Source organism: Orcinus orca, chromosome 14 (genome assembly GCF_937001465.1).
Source record: "Orcinus orca chromosome 14, mOrcOrc1.1, whole genome shotgun sequence".
In the NCBI taxonomy this organism is placed as follows: Eukaryota; Metazoa; Chordata; class Mammalia; order Artiodactyla; family Delphinidae; genus Orcinus; species Orcinus orca.
In genome coordinates this window covers 27,953,669-27,976,643 of record NC_064572.1, presented here as the reverse complement: position 1 = coordinate 27,976,643, position 22,975 = coordinate 27,953,669, and the positions used below count along the sequence as shown (strand labels likewise).

General features: G+C 52.7%; 1 protein-coding gene across 7 annotated transcripts in view; it reads right to left on the bottom strand.

The window, feature by feature from the left end:
- Positions 1 to 1,793: 1,793 nt before the first annotated feature.
- TSPAN15 (tetraspanin 15) overlaps positions 1,794 to 22,975 on the bottom strand; it is a 79,228-nt gene continuing 58,046 nt past the window's right edge. For 4 of the 7 annotated variants that reach the window (XM_033407596.2, XM_049697315.1, XM_033407594.2 and 1 more), the window contains exons 2-8: positions 22,457 to 22,642; positions 21,129 to 21,203; positions 11,959 to 12,054; positions 9,273 to 9,389; positions 4,631 to 4,674; positions 3,012 to 3,298; positions 1,794 to 2,619 (exon numbers count right to left, since the gene is read on the bottom strand). In XM_033407596.2, coding sequence (XP_033263487.1) covers positions 2,462 to 2,619; positions 3,012 to 3,298; positions 4,631 to 4,674; positions 9,273 to 9,389; positions 11,959 to 12,054; positions 21,129 to 21,203; positions 22,457 to 22,522 — 843 coding nt within the window. In that variant the 5' untranslated portion in view covers positions 22,523 to 22,642 and the 3' untranslated portion in view covers positions 1,794 to 2,461. Of the gene's footprint in view, positions 2,620 to 3,011; positions 3,299 to 4,630; positions 4,679 to 9,272; positions 9,390 to 11,958; positions 12,055 to 21,128; positions 21,204 to 22,456; positions 22,643 to 22,975 lie in introns of all 7 variants that reach the window. The other 3 variants (XM_004280792.3, XM_033407595.2, XM_033407598.2) reach the window with 2 other exon arrangements.

The following is a 22,975-nucleotide window of genomic DNA, read 5'->3' as shown; positions in this document are numbered from 1 at the left end:
AAGCAGCAGGGGGAGGTAGAGGGGTGTTGGTGAGTGGTGGTGAGAAGACGGAGGACAAGGTGACCAGAAGTCTCCAGGTTCCAGGGTAATGTGACTTTGGATAAGCAGACTCAGTGCAGTCCCAACCCCTTCGGTGCCTCTGCCATCTTGCTGTCCCAAAGGCAGCTGCCACACCCTCTGAGCAGAGAGAATCCTCAGAGAACAGCCAGAGCCAGGGTGCCACGAGGCCACCAGCCAGACACAGAGTTTGACCTGGCCTTGAATGCACTGGTCAAAATGGGGACCAGGCAGAGGCTCCAGCAGCGGCTGCAATGGCCACCCCATGGGGACAGCTACAGTAACAGCCATCCCAGGTTTTGCACGCTTAGTACCACGTGTCCATACGAGTCAACAGAATCGGTACAGCAGAGGGGCTGCATGCCAGGGAGATTCTACCCAGGTTCACATCACGGCTTTGTCACTTACCAGCCGTGTGCTTTGGGCAAGTTACTTAACCACAATATGCCTCAGTCTCTCCTCAATAAAATGGAGATAACAGGATTTACCACATACAGTTGTAAGGATTAAAGGAGTTAATATCTATGTTTAGACAAGTTTCTGAGACAGAGTGTGCTCAGTGATGTGCTTGCTATTGTTGCATTATTCTATCCTTTAAAAAAAAAAATCCCTCTTCTGCTCTTTCCTACACATCAGAAAACGCAGGCTTGTACATATGGCCAACCAGGCATCCTACCTCTTGTGGGTGTGATGGGCAGTTCCTTTAACACTCTTAAATTGAATTCTTCAGGTTTGGGGCTCATGCTGTTTATTTCTATTGCCCTGGCTACTAAGAACCTCACAGCAAATCTAGAACTCAACTCTTGGGGCAGGAAGGCTTGGGTGGACTGATCCACGCAGGTCCTGCCGTCTCCAGCAGGGGGCGACCAGCACCATCCTTTGCTAGGCAGTGAGCACCGTCCAGCCCCACCCCAGGCCCTGGAACAATGGGCTGTTTACAGTCCGATGCTATCCAGGTGCTTTCATCCTGTCCCCGAGAGTTCCTGCTGATGTTGGGGGTAGGGCCTCCCTAGGCCTGCAGAGACAAACCTTCCCTTGCTGGTCAGGCCTCTGGAACCCCCAGGGGCTTTTGAGCCACGTGTAGCCTCTAGAGGAGCAGGTGATAAGTTACCAATGACCCACCCACCTCCAAGGCTTCTGACCTCTGGCTCCTCCATCCTGAGTCATGTCCCCCCTGTGCTGACCCCTGACCCTCCCATCCCCAGCCCCTGTGTACTTCTGCCATGTCCTGCCCACACTCACCAGTTTTTACTAAATAAAGCACGTTTTGTTTGGTTAAAAAAAAAAGAGAGTCACTCCAGTTCTATAGCCCAAAGGTCGAGGGTGGATCTGTGGGCACTGCTCCTTCCCCGACCCCTGACTTTCCTAGTTCCCATCTACCCCACTTCCCGGAAGAGAAGACTCATGCCAGTGTGGCTTGGCCTCAGTTTCCCAGTCTGTAAAATAGGTTGTCATCTCTGCCTCTTTCCCTGAGGTTTCCCGCAAGTGAATTCCTGGCAGGAAGGATGGGCACAGGAGGCTCCAGGCCCAGTCCACAAACCAAAGGGTGAGAGAGGCCCTTCCAAGCTGGGAACGGGCAGCCTCGGTTGATCCTCCTGGGCCTCAGTGTCCCAAACTGTCCCAAATCTTGGTCTCAGGGTGGCTCCCCTTCAATCTTTGCACCAACAAGGGGTTTCCAAGCCCAACTTGGGGTCTTCCTCACTCTCGACCCAAACGGCACAAACAAAAAACCAGAAAAAAAAAAAAAATCATGTCTTTATTGTCTGATTAATAAACTGGCTTGGAGGGGGAAGAGGAATGGGGTTTTGAATACAGCTAGCCTTGATTAGTTGGAAACTCCTGTTAACTGTGTACAAAATGAATGTTATAAAATCAGGTACAAAACAGGGTCAACAAAGCAGCAGCCCTGGGGTGGTCTCAAGGGACCCGGGAGGCTGAGAAACGGACCCAACGTGGCCTCAGGGTGAGGCTGAAGGACTGGGGCCTGGGGTCTGCACCCCACCCCTCTGCTCCTTCACCTTGGGGCACACAAGCTCTCCTCCCTCCCCGATTACAAATCACTACAAAACTGCCCTCAAAGGGGCACAAACACCAAGGCCAAGGCACTACCAGAAATGAAATGGGTTCGGAGCCCAGCGCCAAGCTCCCCCTTCCCCAGCAGCCGGAGCATGGAGGAGGGGTGCCCTGTTCCCCACGCCCAGCAGGGTGGGCACGCACAGAATTCCGCAGCTGGGGAGGGGCTCCGCCCCCCAGACAGGCGGTGGCCTGGGAGCCCTGAGCAAACACAGCCATGGCTTTGGTCAGTGCCGAATGTGGAGAGAGGGGCCACAGTCCTATCTGGCCCCCACGACGTGGCCTGCGCAGAGATGTCCTGTCACGGTCCTTCTGGAGCTGCCGCCCCAGGCTACGGCCCTAATTGGGGTAGCACATGCAGCACCCCGTGCCTGCTGCGTCCACGCTGGGTTTGGTGCTGGGTCCCAGGAGCCCATCGGTGACAGAGTGCTCCGTGATGATGTCCTCCACCCGGGTGATGTACAGGAATGTCAGCAGCACCCCCAGGAACTGAGGAGAACGGGCAGGGCGGGTGAGAGCCTGCTGGCCATCTGGGTGGCCCTCTCCGGCAGTCCCGAGCCCCCACTACCCCAATGGCCCCAGCCTGGGCCCTCCTCTGCGCCTGCCGGGAAATCCCAGAGACCCTCCATTCTGCGACTCCTATTCCCCCCCCCCAGCTATGTCACTCACTTTCTAGGCCATTCACCCCCTCCTTCCAGCCCTCCAGCCCTCCCAGGGTGAGCCCAGGTGGCTGGTCCAAGAGCTCTCTTCACCCCAGCCCTTTGTGCCTACTCTGCACTCTGTAATCACCGAGCCACACATCATCTGAAGCCACAGCCTGCCCACACCATCCCCACCTTTAGCTCCCCTCCCTGGGGGCGGGGGGGGGGGGACCAGCACACCTGGGGGAGCAGGATCCCTAGCAGGAGGCCCGCCATGATGGTGTAGTTGTCCATGAACCAGATGAGCACGGCGTTGGTGCAGCCCCGCACGTAGATGACATTCTGCACGCTGAGGCGCTGCCGGGGAGGAGCCTGGCTGAGCACTCGCCTGGAAGCCCTGGTCCCAACTCTGCCACTCACCCCAGGTCCAGGCGAGTCCCTCAGCCTCTCTGGGCCTCAGTTTCTCGTATGCAATGTGATGAGAAGGTGGCTCTAGATCACTGGGTCTCAGCAGGCGGTACCGCTCCCTAGAGAGCACTGCGGACATTGTGGTGGCACTTCCGGTTATCACTGCGATCGGGGCTGGGGGCTGAGGGACTGTAGAGCTCAGGGCAATCCTACTCCACGGACAACTTCCCAGACTACCTGCCTCTTAGATGTCCCCTGGGCATCTGGATGGGTGAAAACCCATCCATAATTATCTGAGCCCAAAGCCTAACTCCAGGGACATAAAAACCAAAGTGTTTTCTGCATGTTTTTACTATGCACTGAATTCTGTAGAAAGAATATTAGATAAAGTAAGGGATAATTATACTTTATTTTGTTTGCAACTTTATCAAAATTGTTCACCATTTTGAAAAACCATGTCAATGGCAAAAATACGCCCATGGTAATGCAAGTTGTCCACACAACACCCCTGCCAAGTATCAGAAGCCCCTGGCAGTGTAAACACCCAACCACTTCGCTTTCTCTATCTAGTGCCTGAGCACGTACGTGTTGAAATATGGTATATGGTTGTAAATTGTTTTATCTTATTTCTCCTTTTATCTCAAATCATTACGTTACCTGTTTTGGAATTACGTGTGTAGGTAGGTTATATTATCTGTGAATTTCACTTTGGAATAATAAATAGGGCATTACCAAGTGTTTAATGTAAAAACTGGCCATTGGGTTTGATGGCTGGAGAATCACTGCTGGTCTGTCGCTCTGCATGTTAAACGTGTGTCAGAATCACCTGCCGGCGCCACCCCAAGAATGCCCGTTTCTAAGAAGTTCCCAGGTCGGGGGCGGGGGGGTGGAAGGCGCTGCTGTTGCTGCTGGTCGGGGGACCTCACTGTGAGAACCACTGCTCAGAGGCATCTCAAGTCGTCACTATTTTCAGCTTCCTTCTCAGCACCACCCCAGCTTGTCTCCAAGTCCAGGAGAAATGCCCAGGAAGCTGAGCCAGGAGGGACCTTCCAGAGGCTCCCTTCCCCAAGGGACTCCTGGGTCCCAGGCTGAGGAAGCCGGTGTGCGTCGTCTGCAAATGGGCAGCTCCAAGGGCAGAGGCAGGCTGGTGCTGAGCGCGGCCGGGCACAGGGGCATGCTGGGGGCACTGGCAGGGGCACGGTGGCCTCACACGTTAGGTGCCCGGCACATCCTGGCAGCCAGCCTTTCCCAGCCTGGGGGGATTCTTGGTTCCCCGAGTCCTGTTCTGGGTGGGGCAGAAAACCTGGGCAGTCCCTGGCTCCTTTTCACAGCCAGGAATGTTGGGAAATCTCAGCAGCCAGGAGCCTCACCCCTGGTAGCCCCTCTGATCACCCTGGAGATGGGACAGGAAGGGCAACCTTTCTGGAGGAAAGAGATTTCAAAGACGTTACCTCCTTGTCAATAGTTCTGTAGCCGCACATGGTGTTGACAACTTCTGTCTGAAACAGAAATGTGTATTAGCTATCACTTACATAGTGTTTACCGTAGAAGACATTTGTTCCCCCTGACCCCCATTTTATAGTGCACAGAGAGTTGCACTGCCCAGTATGGATGGAGCCGAGATTCCCACCCCGGCAGCCTGGCTCAAGTCTGCATCTTAACCTCCCGCCTCCAAGAAATGCACAGGGAGGACAGGCGGGAAGGCCAGTTCCGTGGCGCTTCGGTGGGAGGCCCACTGCTCCACCCGTGGCAGCCTAGGAACCCAGAGGAAAGGGCACTGCCCCAGGCTCCCTCACTGCAGCTGCCCCAGAGCCCAGGCTTTGCTGATATGGTTATGGGTTGTCTGAGGTCAGGGCTGGGCCGCTCCCACTACGCTGGCTCTTATGAAAGAAAATCCCAGACCACAGCCAGGGCCCTGGCCAGCTGGGGATTACCTGACGGCAAAGCCAGGCCTCTGACCACACTTCCCTGCTCCTGCAGACAGCCACCCACCAGTGGAAGGACCGCCCAACCTCCTTCCTGGGAAGAGAGCTGTTCTCAGGAACTCCCAGCGGCTGACTAATCTAGGCGCAGGGGAAGTTGTGGTCGGCCCTAGACCCATTAAATCTCTTCCCAGCAGACCTATAACACAGGACTGGCAGGGGCACTTCCCATCGCTGCCTGAGCCCTTGTATAGTTTCCTCTATTTTCTAGAAGGTGAGAGAAGGCTCGATGTCCCGGTCCCATCCCTTCACATCTAAGTGAAAGCTGCTGTGGGACCAGGGTGCCACAGGTTCCAGCAGTAATGCAGGACAGCGGAGTGGCCAGTGTGGTCTCTGGCATCATGTTACCTGGTCCAGGTCCTGCTCTGCCACTTAGGAGCTCTGTGACCAACCTTAGGTGGGCTGCTGAGGGACTAGCACATGCAGGCACTCAATAAGGATTTGTTGAATGAATGAATGAATGAATAGCTTCCCTGGTCTCTTCCATAAAGCAATGGTGATCTAAGAATGTACCCCACGGAGCTGTTTTGAATATAAAGTGAGATATGCACGTAAAGGGCTTATCCCAGGGCTGGGCACATGGCAGAACACAGACACACCGGCTGGAGTGACTTTGGACACGATCCCAGCCCCTGGAAGGCAAGGAGGGCTGTCTACTCTCTTTCCAAAAGAGTGGGTTGAACCTCAGGCGTCATCTAGATCTGTCTAAATGTCAGGGCCTGATGTGTGGGCAAAATAACCTCTCTCAGTCTAGACTGTCCCCCAGGAGCCCTCACACCCCAAAACACCGAGCATCCACTTCATGTCAGTTGGCATTTGTGGCCCCCCAGGCCAAGAACATGACCCCCAGGGAGAAGGTCAGGCCTGGGGAGCAAGTGCACGAGGGCACGATGGGAACAGGTGCTTCCTACCTCATTTGTTCATTCATTCAGTCATTACTGAACAAATACTGAGCACGCATTATGTACCATTCTCTGTTCTAGGTGTTGGGAATATAGAAGAACAAAAAAAGGTCCTTGCCTTCATGGAACTTTTATTCTAGGGAAGGAGACAGACAATGAACATAATAAATAAGTAAGCTATATGGTATATAAGAAGGTGACAAGAATAAACTTACTCTTCACTGTGCTTCCAGCCCTGGAGGTAGAACCACAGCTCCTGCCCCTCAGGGAACAGACATGCAGCAGCAGAGGCCTCCCTAACCCTAGAGCCCAGAACTCTTCTCTAGGCCCCAGGGTGACTCACCTAGATATATATGCAAACGTTAATTCTGGGTGGTTTTTTAATGAGATTAACATTTTTTCTTTTTGTTTTAATTAATTTATTTAGTTTATTTATTTTTGCCTGCGTTGGGTATTCGTTGCTGCATGCGGGCTTTCTCTAGTTGCAGTGAGTGGAGGCTACTTTTCATTGCAGTGCGCGGGCTTCTCACTGCGGTGGCTTCTCTTGTTGTGGAGCATGGGCTCTGGGCGCTTGGGCTCCAGTAGTTGTGGCGCACGGGCTCAGTAGTTGTGGCTCACGGGCTCTAGAGCGCAGGCTCAGCAGTTGTGGCGCACGGGCTTAGTTGCTCTGCAGCATGTGGGATCTTCGCGGACCAGGTCCTGTGTCCCCTGCACTGGCAGGCGGATTCTTAACCACTGCGCCACCAGGGAAGCCCCCAATGAGATTAACATTTAAATCAGTAGCCTGAGTAAAGCAGATTGCCCTCCCTAACGTGGGCGGGCCTCATCCAATCAGTCGATGGCCTGAATAGAAAAAAAGGGTGGCCCTTCCCCCAAGTAAGGGAGAATTCTTCCTGCCTGACTTCAAACCTGAACTGAAACACTGGGTCTTCCTGGGCCTTGAGCCTGCCAGCCTTAAAACAGGAACTACATCATCAGCTCTCCTGGTTCTCAGGCCTGTGCACTCAGACTGGAACTAAACCATTGGCTCTCCTGGGGCTCTCGCTTGCCGACTCACCCTGCAGATCTTGGGACTTGCCTGCCTCCATAATTCCGTGAGTCAGTTTCCTATAATAAATCTCTTTACACACACACACACATACTATTGGTTCTGTTTCTCTGCTGAACAAGCCAGCAAGTCCCTTCCGGGTGGGACACTCCTCATGTAGTGCCTGGTGCATGTGGAGGGTATGAAGACCTGTTCCCCTTGCCCCAATATGGGACAATTCTGAAGGATCATCCCAGGACATTCCTGGAGAGGCAGCTGAGGCCCCCATTGAGCCTGCATCATTGCTCAACCTCTCCCTCTGCCCAACCCAGCTTCTGTCACCTCCCTTACAGGTGTCAATCCTGAGCGCACCTCCTACTAAACCTCCTGCTCACTAACCAGCGTGTCAGAGCCCACTTCCCGGACAGCCTTAGCTGTGACACCTGGACCACTGCACTAGCCCCTAACCAGACTCCCCACGTCACCTCTGCTCCCACAGCAGACAGGGTGGTCCTGGTAAAGCCTAAGTAAGATCTGCTACTCAGCTACTAAAGCCCTGTCACTTGACTGCTTGTCACTCAAGGGAACCTAAGTCCTGACCACGGCCATCAGGGCACCCATGACCTCCCTGACTTTGTCTGCCACTCTCCTCCCCCACACACACTCTGCTCTAGCCACACTGGTCTCTGCACTGTTTCTCAAACTCACCAGGGCAACTCCCACCTCAGGGCCTTTGCACTTGCTGTTCTCTCTGCCAGGAGTTCCCATCCCCAGATACACATGGCTCACTCCCTCACTTCCTTCAGGGTTTTACTGAGAACCTACATTCTCAGTATCTAAAATTGCAATCCTCCACGCCCCTGCTTTATTTTTCTCCTTAGCATTTATCATCTTCTAGCATACTATCTCTTTTACTTATTTATTTTTCTTGTCAGTTCTACCCACTAGAAAGAATGTCAGCTCCATGCAGGCAAAAGTTCTCTGTGTGTTTTCTGTATCCTCAGAATGTAGAACCACATCTGGCAGGTCCTCAATAAATACTCGTTGAATGAATGAATGAATACAAGCTGGGCTTCCACATCTCAACCTGGACCTTCAGGTGCCACTGCCTTGGGTGATGAAGTTCAGGGTCACCCCCCGTAGGCCTCCCTAAAAAACCCGGGCTCTTCCCCAGCACTCCCCTTGCACAGAAAGCTACCCTAAAATGGCAGCTACAATTTCCGAACAAACCTCCCCTCCTGGCCCAGGCTTTTTAGGGCTAATGCACTTGGCACTGGCTCCCTGACTCACTGGGTGAGGCCCCCACCCCTACCAGCAGCTGCGTGGTTTACAGAATCCGGAAGTGGGCACAGAACGGTGGAGCATCAGAAGAGAAATTTTCCATGACTCTTCAGGGTGTGAGTAATTGCAAAGCTCTCCGCCTCATTCCAACCCAGAAACCATGCAGTTTTGGGACACATTAGTCAAACACAGGATTGACCAAGCCTCTCATTTATTAGCAGTGACAGCACAGGGCAGCCTCCCAAGTGGCCAAGGAGGCAACAGAGCTGAGAGGATCCCACTGGGGAGAGGCGGAGGCTGACGGTTACATCACCAGACCCCTTCCAAATACCCTGTTGCTGATGGTGACCAGGACATCAAGCCCAAAGTCCACCAGCAATGCCCACAGTGCAGGCCCTGCTCTGGTCCTCTGGCTACGGCTGTCAAGCCAGCCACCCTGCTAAGCCCCCCGGCCTGGACCCTCTCCTACTCCTTGCCTGGCTTGCACAGGAGTCCAGGGTGCAGCTCTGACAATGGCTGCCTGAATTTCATCCCAGCCCCATCAACCTTGGGCAAAGCACCTAACCTTTTGGTTCCTCAGTTTTCTCATCTGTACAGTGGGTGAAATAACGGTACCTACCTCACAGGGTTGTTGAAAAGACTAAATGAGTTAATACAACTAAAGAACCTAGAAAAGGCCAGCACATGGTAAGTGCTCAGTAGATGTCAACGACCGCTACTAAGAAGACAAGACTTCCCCGCCCCCCTTCCCAGATTCACCCCCTTTAGTAGCCCTCGAGGCTCAGGAAGCCTCGACAATGACCACCACCTCCTGCCTGCCGCACCCAACCATCCCCACCACCCGTCCTGAAAGGTGAGAGAAGCGTTTGACCAGCCGGGAAGCCCCAGGAGCAGTGGGTACCGTGTTTCTGAAGCAGCAGGTGTAGGGCACCCCGCAGGCCAGGGGTCCGGGGGCACTGCAGTCGTGGTACTGGTTTTTGCTCCAATCTCGGTAGTCTTCTCCGCCACAGCACTTAAACTGAGGGATGAAACAAGCGGGGAAGAGAGCTGCCATCACCGCCGGGGCCCCGGGCAGACGGCAGGGAGGGGCCCTGCCGGGGGATGGACGATGTGATTTATGATGGGGGTCACCCTGGTAGGGGGAGCTACAGGCAGCAAATGAGGCATCCGTTGTGGGGTCAGAGTTCGCCAAAAGCGGCATGGCTGCCCAACAGGTAGTGAGCACCCCGTCACTGGAGAGGCATGCAAGCCAAGGCTGGGTAGCCTTTTGGTGGGATAGCAGGGTGGTGACTAAACACTGGAGGGAACATCCTTCCTTGACAACCGGACTCCATCTTCACATCCCCAGGGCAGGCGCTCAACCCGAGGAGCTGGCCTTTAAGGTCCCGGAGAATAGGATTCTAGGGAAGCCCCACAACCCAGGGGTCCCTGAACCACACTGACCTTCTCCTCACCTGCCCCAGCTCTGCCTGTCCTGCCCTTAGCAAAGGGGCACACACCTCACACCCTGGCCTGGGCTCAGGACTGAAGCGGTGGCACAGCTGGCATCATTTTCCCCTTAGCTTAGCCCCTCCCTGCATCTCCCCCTGAACAGATGCCAACGCCTGGGGGAAGCAGTTACTCCACTGAGATGCTGGTGTGTGCCGGGCATTGTTCTGTGTGCCAGAGAGACAAGGGGCAGCCAAAGCACCACAGCCCTGCCCACATGGGACACATCTGCAGAGGGAGACAGAGAGGAACCAGCGTTGTGAAAAGGACAGTGAGGTAGTGCTGGGTACCAGGGATACGGCAAACAGGGGAAGGAGCAGGGAGGTCGGGAAAGGCCTGAGGAGATGTCATTTAATCTGAAATAGGAACAACAGGAAAAAGCCGGTCAAGACATGCAAAGACCCCACGCAGAGACGAGGTGGTTATATTTCAGCAGCAGGTGTGCCTGGAGCAGAGCCAGCAAGAATGGAGGACATGAGGCCAGACCGTGAAAGCCCTGTCAGTCAGAACCAGCAGGGAGCTGGGATGGTATTCTGAGTGACGGGAAGTCACTGCAGGGTTTATTAACCAGGGGAGTGATATGATCCAAGGTCTTAGTAAAAACACAAAGCAGATACCCTTTCAGAGTCCCCATAGAGCCTTTTAGGTTATCAGTTTGAGGGATCTGGAAGTGCCTCTTTGGGGTACAGTGCAAAGGGCATTTGCTTTGCCATCAGACAGGCCAGAGTTCAAATCCTCACACTACCAGTAACTCCATGCTGTGTGACTTTGGGCAAGTCAGTGACCCTCTCTGGGCCTCAGATCCTCAACCGTAAAGCAGGAAGAGCAACGTCAGCTTTGCACAGCTGAGCTGAGAATTACAAAGGGAAGCCATGCATGAGGCATTCAGCACCAAGCAGGGTGCCCAATGAGCATGAGTCATTGGAAGAAATGAAAATTGCGAGCCAGCTGAAGGTTGGTTCCAATAAAAGCATTTTGCTCCACTTGATGGCCAGAGCTGGCAGGCACATCCCTGGCAAAGAAGGGCCTCCCGGAGGCTGCACCTGTTGTGACTACATGGAAGGCCTGAGCCAAGGGTGTGGCCACTACGGGTGGCCCTGGGTGCGGTGAGACGTTTGTCCCCACTGAGGGCTAGCACGGGGATCAGGCCAGCTGACGCCCCCAAGGTCACGTCCAAAGAAGCGCTGCCGGGGCTGAGCGGGCCCTCGGCCCTCAAACTCTGCTTGTCCTCACCTAGTAGGACACGAGGATGATGACCACTGCAGCTGACACCGACCTAGGTCTCATCATTTGCCTGGCACTGCTCTAACCACCTCTGAAACAGGTCGAGGCAATCTCACAACGACGCCAAGAGGAAGGGACCATTAGTAACCCCTTGAGGCAGATGAGGAGGCTAAGGCGCAGGAGGACTAAGTGAGGTTGATGTGTAGAAGCCCCCGAGGGCAGCAGCTTGCCCTGCAACTGCTATTATTATTACACCCACAGATTCCGGTGGACCTTGGGAAGAGGGATGACATCCCCAAAGGACAATTATCACATTCAAAGAAGCGTCATCGAGGAAAAGGAGAAGTCTTGTGCTGGTCCCCCATGCAGGGGGAAGTGGAGTCGGGGAAGAGTTCTCTCCCCGTCGGGGCTGTCCTGGACTTGGCAAGGCAGTGAGCTCCCCATCACTAAAGGGTCCTGGCAGGGGGAACTTTGAACTGGGTGGCTTGGAGGTCACTCCCACCTCAAAGAAGGAGGATCTTTACCCACTGGAGAGGGGCACCCTGAGGCACTGCCAGGTGGCTTGTAGCTACCCCTGACCTTGTTCTTTTTTTTTTTTTCCAGGAGGGGAGGGCCCGTGTACCTGGATAGGAACAGGTAGGGCAAGTATATTGTGGGGGAAGCACACGGGTAGAGAGCTGGTTGAGAAGGTCAGGCCCTGGCATCCCTACCCTTGGCGGCCATCCATGGCCCACCCTTGCCTCCCAACGTGGCCAGCCACCTGCTTTGGGAATGGATAAGCCATGTGACCCTCACCCCCACCCTCTTGAGCAGGGTCCCCAGTAGGGGACAAAGGGCATGGGAAGCAGATGTCTGACCCAAAGCGCCTGGCTCACCTCCTTCTGAACAAAGTCCATGATGTTTTTGAAGTCCAGATCGTCATAGTAGTTCTCGATTCCTCTTCGAATGTTGTCATTCAGAAAGTCAATGGTCTATTTAGACAGAGAAATTACAAAGGAAGAAGAGCACACATCCCCAGAGTCCCACCTGAGATTTCCCCAAAGTCGGGATTGAACCAGAGTGCCCACATGCCCAGGTGGCCCCTGCCCCTACCTGCACAAAGCACCCCTTCCACGCCCCCAGTGCCCATCGGATGCAGGAATGGTGCACCCCATTCCTTTACAGATCAAACAACCCATTCGGGCCAGGGCTGGGACTCAGCTGCTCAGGTTCCTGGCCTGGCGCTCCTTCTACTGCCAAAGACAGGCCTGTGCTGGAACCTTCCCTTTGCCCTCCAGGCCTTCTCTCCACTCTTCTCTCCTATCCAAGCTCTTGTTCTACAGATAAGGAGGCCCAGAGAGGGAGCTTGATTCTCCCCAGATCACCGAGCAGGTCTCAACCCTGGTTAGGGGCCCGGCCAGGTCTCCTGACTCTCCTCCGGGCCTCTCTCTGTCACTGCAGGGAGATGACAGGGCCCACCTCCCTCTCGGGCTGGGACAATCCCCACCGGGAAGGGCGCTGGCAGGCCGCCCTGTCCCAGTCACACTGGGCCTTCTGGATCAACAGCCCGGCTGTTGTACTGGGATCCAGGAGCACAAAAGGCCCCACAGCAGGAAGGGATGGGGCGGGAGCGTGGGCAGCCCAGCTCCACACTGGCAGCGACAATCGGGGCTTTCAGAGCAGGAAGGCCCGTGTCTCATCAGAGATTGTGCTGGCACAAAGGGTGCATTCTCAGCTCTGGAGCCGGACGATTCCCGGGGGAGGCGCCCTCAGGGTACATGGGGACAGCAGGGCCCTGGGTTCCAGGCCCCAGCCTGGGACTGCAGGCCCCATCACAGCTACTCCTCCTCTCTGGGCCTCAGTTTCCCACTTGTGAACCAACCCTGCAGGCCTATGTTTAAGACACCTCCGAGCTCTGAAGATCAAAGACTAGGCTGCGAGGGGCTGTCAGGCCTCACGGTCCCTGCAGCCACGCTGGCCTCGGGCACTTCCTTTAACTTCCGGGCCTCCATTTCTTCCTCTACGGAATGGGGGCTGGCGGTGGGGGAGAACCCTCTGCCTGGGAGGGGTTGGAGATTCAAATAAACTAAATCTACAAAAGTGCTTAGCAGGACGCCAGGCACATAGTAAGCCCTGCTGTTATTATGATAGGTCTTTCTTTTTCCAGGAGACAGATACCCTGTGGTATCACTTCATACCCATTACGTCATCAGTGGAAAATGGCTAATCCCAGAAGAAATTAAGGCCCTAAGTCTTGTCCAAGAGCTGGGCCCTAGCCTGGGACCCCTCACAAACACCCTGCAGCCCAAAGAGGTGACGTGACGTGTCCAAGGTCACCCTGCTGATCACTGGCAGAGAGATGGCTGGAACCAAAGCGTCAAACTCCCGGCCTGATACACTTTAAGAAGCCAAGATAAGTATCTGTATAACTGATTCACTTTGCTTTATACCAGAAACTAACACAACATTGTAAATCAGCTATATACTCCAATAAAAATTAAAAACAAAAACTCTGTGTGGGGATAGGTTATCCAAGGTAACTCCTCTGTAAAATGAGAAACAATATTAACAGTCTTAGACTCATAAAAGATCATGTTTACCGATGATTAAAGCGAATACGGAAAACAGGAAAAAAAGAAGCCAAGAACAGAACCCAAGGTTCAGATTGGGGCCATCTCCCCAAACCATCTCCAGTATCAAAAAGAGAGGAATGAAGGATGTGACAGCCATCTCCTTCCTGAAACTCAGACACTGCTCAAAGCCAAGGTGACAGAGGAGACTGGCTCAGGGAAACCTATCTCTGTGGCCAGAAGGAAAACCCTCTGCTGATGAAAATCAGCCGCTCAGGAGCAGACCTGGGAGCTGCAGGCCTCGGGAGGCACAGGGCCAGCCCCCTTCCCATGTGAGAGGCTCTGCAGTCACCAGCCCTCAGCCCTGCCCAGGTCTGACACTGGATCCCAACCAGGGCAGGGGCTCAGTGGAAGAGCTGCTTGCTGGCCACTCGACCTGGGCAGAGCAGGAGGCTGCCTGGCCTCAGGCCACCCTTCCCAGAGGCTCCCAGGTCCTGCAGCCTTCCCGACCTTGGGTACCAGGACACCAGGCAGGATCAGTCTGTCACCCAGGGCAGGGCAAGGGAATGAGCTCGCAGCGTTCAATGGCATGGTGTAAGGGGCCCTTGGCTGAACTGAGGTGCAGGGGCTGATGTCCAAGGTCAGGGACATGTCTAGGGCCACTCATGGGAGGCGGGGTGGCTTCCTTCCACTCTCAAGGCACTGCGGACCGTCCTGGTCCACCTACCCCAGCCCATTGGCTCACCCCTCAGCCCTCCCACTGGGTCACATGCTGTTAGGAAACAGGGTGGGATGAGGGCAGGAGGCCCAGGGCAGGGAGGAAGACAGGCGGCAGAGGGGACGCTCAGTGGCCCAAAGGGGAAAGGCTCTCCCTCCCTCTTTGGTGAGCAGCCCTGACCTCCCTCCCCAAACCAGCTCAGTCTCTGAGCATTTTCCAAAGGCACGGACTCCAAAAGAGCCCTCTTTGTGCAAATCAGGCCTTCCATCTGGTTAGCTGAACCGGGACCCTGTGGGGAAGGGAGGCCCCGCTGGAGGCCTCTCGGGATGGACAGGAGGAACAGATGGTCCCAGGCTCCACAGGCGGCAGCTGCCCCCAGTTCCCATCAGAGAGCTCTTTAGGTTGTGCTGGTTCTTGCACGTGTGCACTGCCTTTGGCACCGTGCGTGTGCGTGTGCGCGTGCATGCCCATGCCAGAGACGTGTGTAGAATGCTTGGGTGGTTCCTGTGGGGGTGGAGGGCATACAGGTCATTAATTAACTCTTAATTAAGTGTAAAGCACAGTGCTATATCCCACAACGTCCTGAGGGACTGGGGGAGCCGCTGAGAGGACGCGCCCTGTGGGAGCGTGGAAGGGAAAAGAGAATTCTGGCTTCCTCTGCTGCGTCCAGAGGCCAAACGCACACAGTGCCAGCCCCACCCTGCTCTAAACCAGGTCACACAGCAGGGGCAGCTCCAGTGAGGACTAGAAAACCACCTTTCACAAATGGCTGGCATGGCCTCAGAGGCACGTGGCCCGGGGCTAAATTAAGCAAAGAGTGAGCAAGCATCAAAGGCCATGGGATTTTCAGAGCACATTGTTCAAGCCACCAGACTCAAGCTACAAAGAGCTGCCCTTTCTAGTTCTTTCTTTTAATCTAGTTTTAAAGATAACTGAAGCCTCTGCATCACTGCTCTCAGTGGAGGCACTTGGAGAGTTTTAAATGAATGAGGAGAAGAGCGAAGGGATGTCAGATTTCTTCTGGAGGTCATGAAATTGTTCTAAAATCGACAGTGGTGATGGTTGCACGTATCTGAATGCACACTTTAAATGAGTGAATTTTATGGCATGTGAATTAAATATCAATAAAGCTTTTTTTTTTTAGCCTAAATAAATGAGGAACTGGAGGGGTGGGGGGCATGGGGCAGCAGCTCCCCCAGGACGGCAGGGGTGGAAGGGCTGGCTGGCAGCCGGAGCCTCCCACCAGGCCTCTGGGGATGCAGCTGTCCTAGTTTCCTACAGGCTGCCAGCCGGCTTCCATCGCTTCATGTCCGCTTCTGAGGCCCATGCTGGGGAGGCCCAACAGCTGGCAGCTCAGCTCTCATAACGCAGAGGCGGGTGCTCAGCCTAGGACTTCCTTCCTCCCTTAGTGCCTGGGCTGAGCCAGCATCTCTGGGCTCCCCACAGTACCCCCAGAAGGTGGGGATTCATCCTCGTTGCCTCCAGACCCCAGCCTCTGCTCCAGCCCTGAGATGGGCCCCATCAGACAACCAAGGGTTGAGAGGAACCCAGGGAGTGAGAAGGAAAGAGGTGCAAACTCTGCAAGGTTCTCTGGAATACCCGGCTGGAGGTCACAGGATTAATCCCCGTGGTGGGGGAGGGTTATGCTTTGGTCTCCCAGGTGTTTGGGGCTCCAGCTCTCGCTCCCACAGTGGGAGGCACCAGCTATGGGAATCTGTCCACAACAGTGCAGAACTTTCTCTACTTTCTTCTGGATGGTAAGGATATATATGCTCAGGTGCTCAGCCAGGCAGGCCATGCTGTCTCCTTTCTCCCTGCCCTGACCTCACAGTCACACCCAGAGCCCGCTAGTGGCAGTGCCATGATAAACAGGCTGGGTGCTGCCCATCATTCCATGGCCTGGTGTTAGGTGTGACCACAGCACCCTCTGATCAAGGCCAGGAAAGTGGTCGCTCCCCTGACTGTTCTGGTGGTAGAGGGAAGGAGGTCGGGGATGGGTAAAGACGTACCAGCTACAGCCCAGTGCCCTCTGGGTGTCCCTGCTCAGCCCTGCCTCGCTGGGAACACACGGTCAGGAGCTGCCCACCTCCAAAACCCCAGACACCCTCCAGAGAGGCTCGGGACAAGCTGGGGTGATGGCAGGTCAAGAGCGGTGAGACCCAGACAGCTGTGGAGGTCGTTCAGGTTCTCTGCCCCCCACTGGGTTCAAGGTGCTGCACTTCTGCTTCTAATGCCCGGGCCCTTGGGGCCAACAGCTCTGCACCCAGCTCTCCAACGCACGGCCACTCGACCCTGCACAAGCAGAAAAGCTGCTTCAGTCCAACTACTGGGTCATGCCTGGCAGCAGAAGCCTCATCCAGGGGCAGCGGTTGATGGAGAGTTTCTTCCTTACCCTCTGAAGTCTGTTTATCTTTCGCTGCCTGGCGGTGGCCATGGTCTGTGCACCTTCCTGAGAACCCTGTGTGAAGTTATTAGCCTGATGACTTGTCCTCATTTGTCACCACAAGTGGATTCTTAGAGTTAAGAGGTAGCCTGAAGGGCTGGAGACTGAACTTATTACATTGTGATTCAGAGAAATCTGTCTTCTCCTCTTGGTGAAGAAAAACTGGAGTTGGGAACTCACCTCCTCCTGGAACCTGACCTTGACTGTGCCTCACCTCTTCCTCCATCATACGCTGCCCCTTTCTGCCACCATCAACAGCCAGGCTGCTCCTTCCCTATCCTCGCCATTGGCCCATTTCTTGTTTTACAAAATCGCATGGCATTACAGTTGGCAGGGACATCATTTTTCTTTATATGGTATTTCCCCCCTTGATTATAGAAAAAGAAAATTTGGGAGCTAGGGAAAAAAAGAGTCCCATCCCTCAGAGGAGATATGAATTAATATGTTAATATTTCTATTTCCTTCCAGATTTTTCCAGGCCTATGTTTTTCATTGTGGAGATCTTACTGCACTTAGTTTTGTATCTCATTTTTTAATTTTTTGAATTATGTATCACGGGCATATGACAGCACAGCCCATCATGAGCCTCCAAAGAGCTGAGATCCCTGAAGGTGAAGGTCCTTCCTGGGTTGCACACTGAGACCTTCCCGACAGGGCCCCATGAAGGGGACAACCCACCCAAGGGGAAGGAACACACTTCACCCCGTGGTGCCCTCAGGGTTTGGGGATAATGGAAACTCTCACCCCTGACCTCAGGCCCATGGCATCCTCAGCTGTAAGAGCTAAGGGTCCCTGGAGGTTTCGTCTTAGTTCTCTCCCTGGAAAAGAGTGGTGTCACAGCCCCTGTTGACCTACCCGGCACTGGAAAATAAGTCAACCGCCTTTGTGAAAGCACCTGGGAAACCAGAACTGCTGTTCACTTAGGGGATTGTTTATTAAACCACTGATGCTGCTAACCCTGGCCTGGACCTGGGCTTTAGTCAGTAAAGCTCTCATAACTCTGGAAAGCTGTGGGCTGGCCAGGAGCCCTGCTGACTGCACAAAAATGCATCCCCATTCGCAAATGGAATAAACATCTCTCTCCCCTCAGGGCTGCTGAAGAATGAACCAATACCCTGGAACTGCCAGCCCAGAGCAGATGGTCTGAAAAGCAGAAAAGAGAAAAAGGGAGGAACAGGTAGCAAAACTAGATTGGGAAGACAACCAGTGGGACAAGGCAATCTACAGATTCAATGTGATCCCCTATCAAAATCAGATGGCATCTTTCACAGAAATAGAAAAAAAAAACCCTCAAATTCATATGGAACCACAACAAACCCCAATAGCCAAAGCAATCTTGAGCAAGAAGAACAAAGCTGGAGGCATCACTCTTCATGATTTCAATATTGCAAAGCTATAGTTACCAAAACAGTATGGTGTTGACATAAAAATAGACACACAGGTCAATGGAACAGAATAGAGAGCCTGGAAATACACCCACACATATATGGTCAACTGATTTCCAGCAAAGATGCCAAGAATATACAACAGGGAAAGGACAATCTCTTTAATAAATGGTGTTGAGAAAACTGGAAATCCATGTGCTAAAGAATGAAATTAGACCCTTATCTTATACCACAGACAAAAATCAACTCAAGACGAATGAAAGACTTAAATATAAGATCTGAAATTGTAGAACTAACTCCTAGAAGAAAATATAGGGAAAAACTCCTTGACATTGGTCTTAGCAGTGATTTTTTGGATCTGACATCAAACATTATAGGCAATGTCGCCTATAGCAAAAATAAATAAGTGGGACTACATCAAAAAAAAAGTTTCGTCACGGCAAAATAATCAAAAAAGTAAAAAGGCAAACTATGAAAATATCTGTAAACCATATATCTGATAAGAGGTTAATATCCAAAATATACAAGGAACTCTTACAACTGAATAGCAAAAAAAACAAATACAGTTGACCCTTGAACACTGTAGGGATTAGGGATGCCAACATCCAACACAGTTGAAAATCTGCATACTGCTATTTCTGCCTCAAAAGCAAAGGAAATGATAAATAACTCACCCAAGGGCAGGAAGCTAAAACAGCTTAAATAGAGTCAGGACTCAAACCCTAGTTCTTTTGACTCCACATATTGTAATCTCTAACCGAACATAAACTTTTCCTCACACTTAGTTATTTAAGGATCTGTAAAATGAAATACAGGTACTATATTTATGAAAAAACTCTGTGTATAAGTGGACATACACATTTCAAATCCATGTTGTTCAAGGGTCAACTGTAATCTGAGTAAAAAACAGGCAGAGAACCTGAATAGATATTTTTCCAGAGAAGACATACAAATAGCCAACAGGTATATGAAAAGATGCTCAACATCACTAAACATCAGGGAAACGCAAACTGAAACCACAGTGAGATGTTATCTCACTCCTGTTGGAATGTCTATTAACAAAAAACAAGAGACAAATGTTGGTGAGGAGAAAAGGGAACCTTTGTACACTGTTGATGGGAGTGTAAATTGGTACAATCATTATGGAAAACAGTATGATGATTCCTCAAAAAATTAAAAATAGAACTACCATATGTGGTACAATCCCACTTGCAGGTATATATCCAAAGGAAATGAAATTACTATCTCAAAGAGTTATCTGCCAGGAAAAGAACTCTCATGTTCATTGCAGTATGATTCACAATTGCCAAGATATGGAAACAACGTGTCTGTTGCCAGATGAATGGATAAAGATGTGAGAGATACAGAGAGAGATACAGTTATGTAGATATATAGATATACGTATATTCTCCATTGTGTGTGTGTGTGTGTGTGTGTGTGTGTGTGTGTATATATATATATATATATAATGGAATATTATTCAGCCATAAAAAAGAAGGAAAACCTGCCACTTGTGACAACATGGGTGAACCTCGAGTGGGTTATACTAGGTGAAGTAAGTCAGACAGAGAAAGACAAACACTATATGGAGTCACTTATATGTGGAGCCTAAAAAAAAAAAGTCAAACTCATAGAACCAGCGAGTAGAAAAGTGGTTGCCAGACGATAGGAGGCGGGCGAAATACGGAGATGTTGGTCAATGGTACAAACTTCCAGTTATAAGATGAATAAGCTCTGAGGATCTAATGTATAGCATGCTGACTATAGTTAATAATACTGTATTATAGGGCTCCCCTGGTGGCACAGTGGTTGAGAGTCCGCCTGCCGATGCAGGGGACACGGGTTCGTGCCCCGGTCCGGGAAGATCCCACATGCCGTGGAGCGGCTGGGCCCGTGGGCCATGGCCGCTGGGCCTGCGCGTCCGGAGCCTGTGCTCTGCAGCGGGAGAGGCCACGGCAGGGAGAGGCCCGCATACCGCCAAAAAAAATAAAATAAAAATAATAATAATAATAATAATACTGTATTATACATTTGAAATTTGCAAAGGGAACAGATCTTAAGTATTCTCACCAAAAAAAAAAAAAAAAGTTAACTATTTGAGGTGATGGATGTATTAATTAACTTGATTGTGGTAATCCTTTCACAATGTATACATATCTCAAATCATCACACTGTACAGTTTAAATATATCACAACTTTATTTGTCAATTATTCCCCATAAAGCTAGGGCAGGGGAGAAAAAAAGAACTGAAAAAAAGATTGGAAAGCACCCCTGAGCTGCCTCCATCTTCCTGTGTGCTCTTAGGAGGGCTTCTTAACCTCTCTGTGCCTCAATGACTCCATCAATATGATGGGAATCTCCCCTTCCATCACAAAACAGGAAGAAGACCCCTGGATTCCAAGGGTGTAGACATGCCTGTGGTTAAGGCCCATCCAGCTGGTCTCCCTACTGTCCACTCTCCATTCAGCAGCAAGTAAAATGTGAATCAGACCACATCACTTCCCAGCATAAAACTCTCCAAAGGCTTCCTACTGCCTTTAAAACAAAAATCCAAGGCCCTACCTGATCTGCCCTAGATCTTCATCTTCTACCCCCTGCCCATCACTCACCTGTTTCAGCCAAGCGGCCTCCACACTGTGCACAAACCCGCCAAGCTCCCTTCTGCCTCAGTGGCTCCCTCCGCCTGGACCTCTGTTCCCTCTGAGCCTTAGCTGGTTGGCTCCTTTTCAGCAGCATCCTCCCCACCTCCACCCCAGGCACTCTGTTATCAGCCTGTTTTGTTTTCTTGTTCTCCGGTTTACCTGTTCAGTGCCCATCGCCCCAGCCCAGTGGATGTTCCACGAGGGATTATCTGCCCAGCTCTCTGCTGCACCCCCAGTTTGCAGCCCTGGGCGCACACACAGTGCGTGACTAGCATACACATGGCTGATAACTGCGCCAGAGGCCCACCTGGTTCCGGAAGATCAGGGCCACCACGCCACCAACGAGCTCGATTATGAGGCAAATCCCAAGGATGTACATAAACTGGAAAACAAAATTCAGAGATTCACCTAGAGGGGAAGCGGAAGTGCCATCTGCGCCGAGCTCAAGCGCAACAAAGAGAATCACCTCTGTCGGAGCTCTTAGCAGCTCCTGGGCCTTTCGCCCCTTCCTCCTGTGAGGACACAGGATGTGGACACACATTCCCGGGAAAGCCTGTCGCTGGAGCTAGTGGTCAGGAAAAGGGACTCAGCTGTCCCAGCCAGACTGTTATCGAGGTTTGTCCCAGGGGTCCTCAGCAGGGTCTAGGTGGAGAAACACAATCCCCTCCACCCACCCCCGACCACAAGCAGAGCTGGTCCTCGCTCTGGCTGACCCAGAGGGGACAGGCTGCGCAGCATTTCCAGCTCTGCCTGCAGAGGCTCTCCACAGTGGCTTTCCAGACCCCCAGGGTGGGTGAGGGGATGCCTGAGGCTTAGAGGATACACCCCCCTTTATCACAGAAATGGGCATTGTCCAAACTGATGTCAATAACTTCCAGGCTCAGGCAGCACCGAGACTATCCTCATAGGGGCTTTTAGGGGCTTCCCGTGTGAGGGGGACAATGAGGTCAAACACACATGTGGTTGCAGAGAAAACAGATCCTCCTACCCGGCACCCCCCACTCTGGGGAGCCATCCATCTCCTGCCAGTGAGGGGGGTAGGGGGGTTGACCTCCCCTGACCCCAGGGCAGGCACTTGGCCAAGCAGGCCCATCAGAGTCCTAGGACCTTGGCCAGAGTTACCAGGAAAGATTCCCCGGAATCAAGAACCATAGGACTGTTGGCCTGAGGCTGCTGGCCACCACTGCAAAGAGAGCCTGAGAACAGCGTCGGGCGTCCAGCTGGGAGGTGGCGAGAGAGAGAGCCTGAGGGCACCGTCTGTACCCCCGGACCCAGTGTGGGCTTGCTGGTTACATGAGCTACTGACTCACCACCAACAACTTTTCTTGGTTTTGCTTGCTCTCATTTGAGTGTGCTTTCTCCCACCTCCAACCGACAGTCCAGACCAACACAGGGTTTAAGTAAGAAGAACAGTATTCAAATCAGCCTTTCTACGCAGAAGTGGAGGAGGCTGGGCACTCTTGGGCCAACGTGCACAGACAGGCTGACCCAGGAAACCCTCTAAAAGAGCTGGTTTGAGGCAAGGACTGAATAACTGGGATGCCCAAGGGCCCAGGGGTGCTCTCCCCAGCTCTCCTGGGGATGCCAAGGACCCCACCACCACCAGTGGCTGAGGGGTGCGCGGGGCGGACTCACCGCTTGGAGAAGGCACAGGTTGTCGCGAAGGGAAGCCAGCACGCCGATGAAGGACACGATGAACATGACAACCCCCAGGAGGATGAGGATGATGGCCGGGGCCAGAAAGGCACTTTCCAGGGTTTTGTATTTCTGCCTCTCGACCTCTGCATAGATCCCCACTGACAGGACCAGGCCCCCGATCAGCTGCGGCAAGAAAGCGAGGAGTGAGAGAGGAGAAGAACTGGCAGTCGCGTGATTTCCCTACAAAGGGCTCGTCTGAGGGCTGTGGAGTCTGCCGTTAGAGGGGCTCACCCCAGGTGACTGGATGTGAGGGAAACTGTTATGGGCTCAACTGTGTCCCCCCAAATTCACATGCTGAAGCCCTAACCCCCAGGACCTCAGAATGGGACTGTACTTGGAGATTGAGGCTTTAAAGAGGTAATTAAGTTAAAATGAGGTCTTATGACTAGGCCTTAATCCAATACAAATGTTGTCCTTAGAAGAAGAGGAGATGAGGATACAGACACACACAGAGAG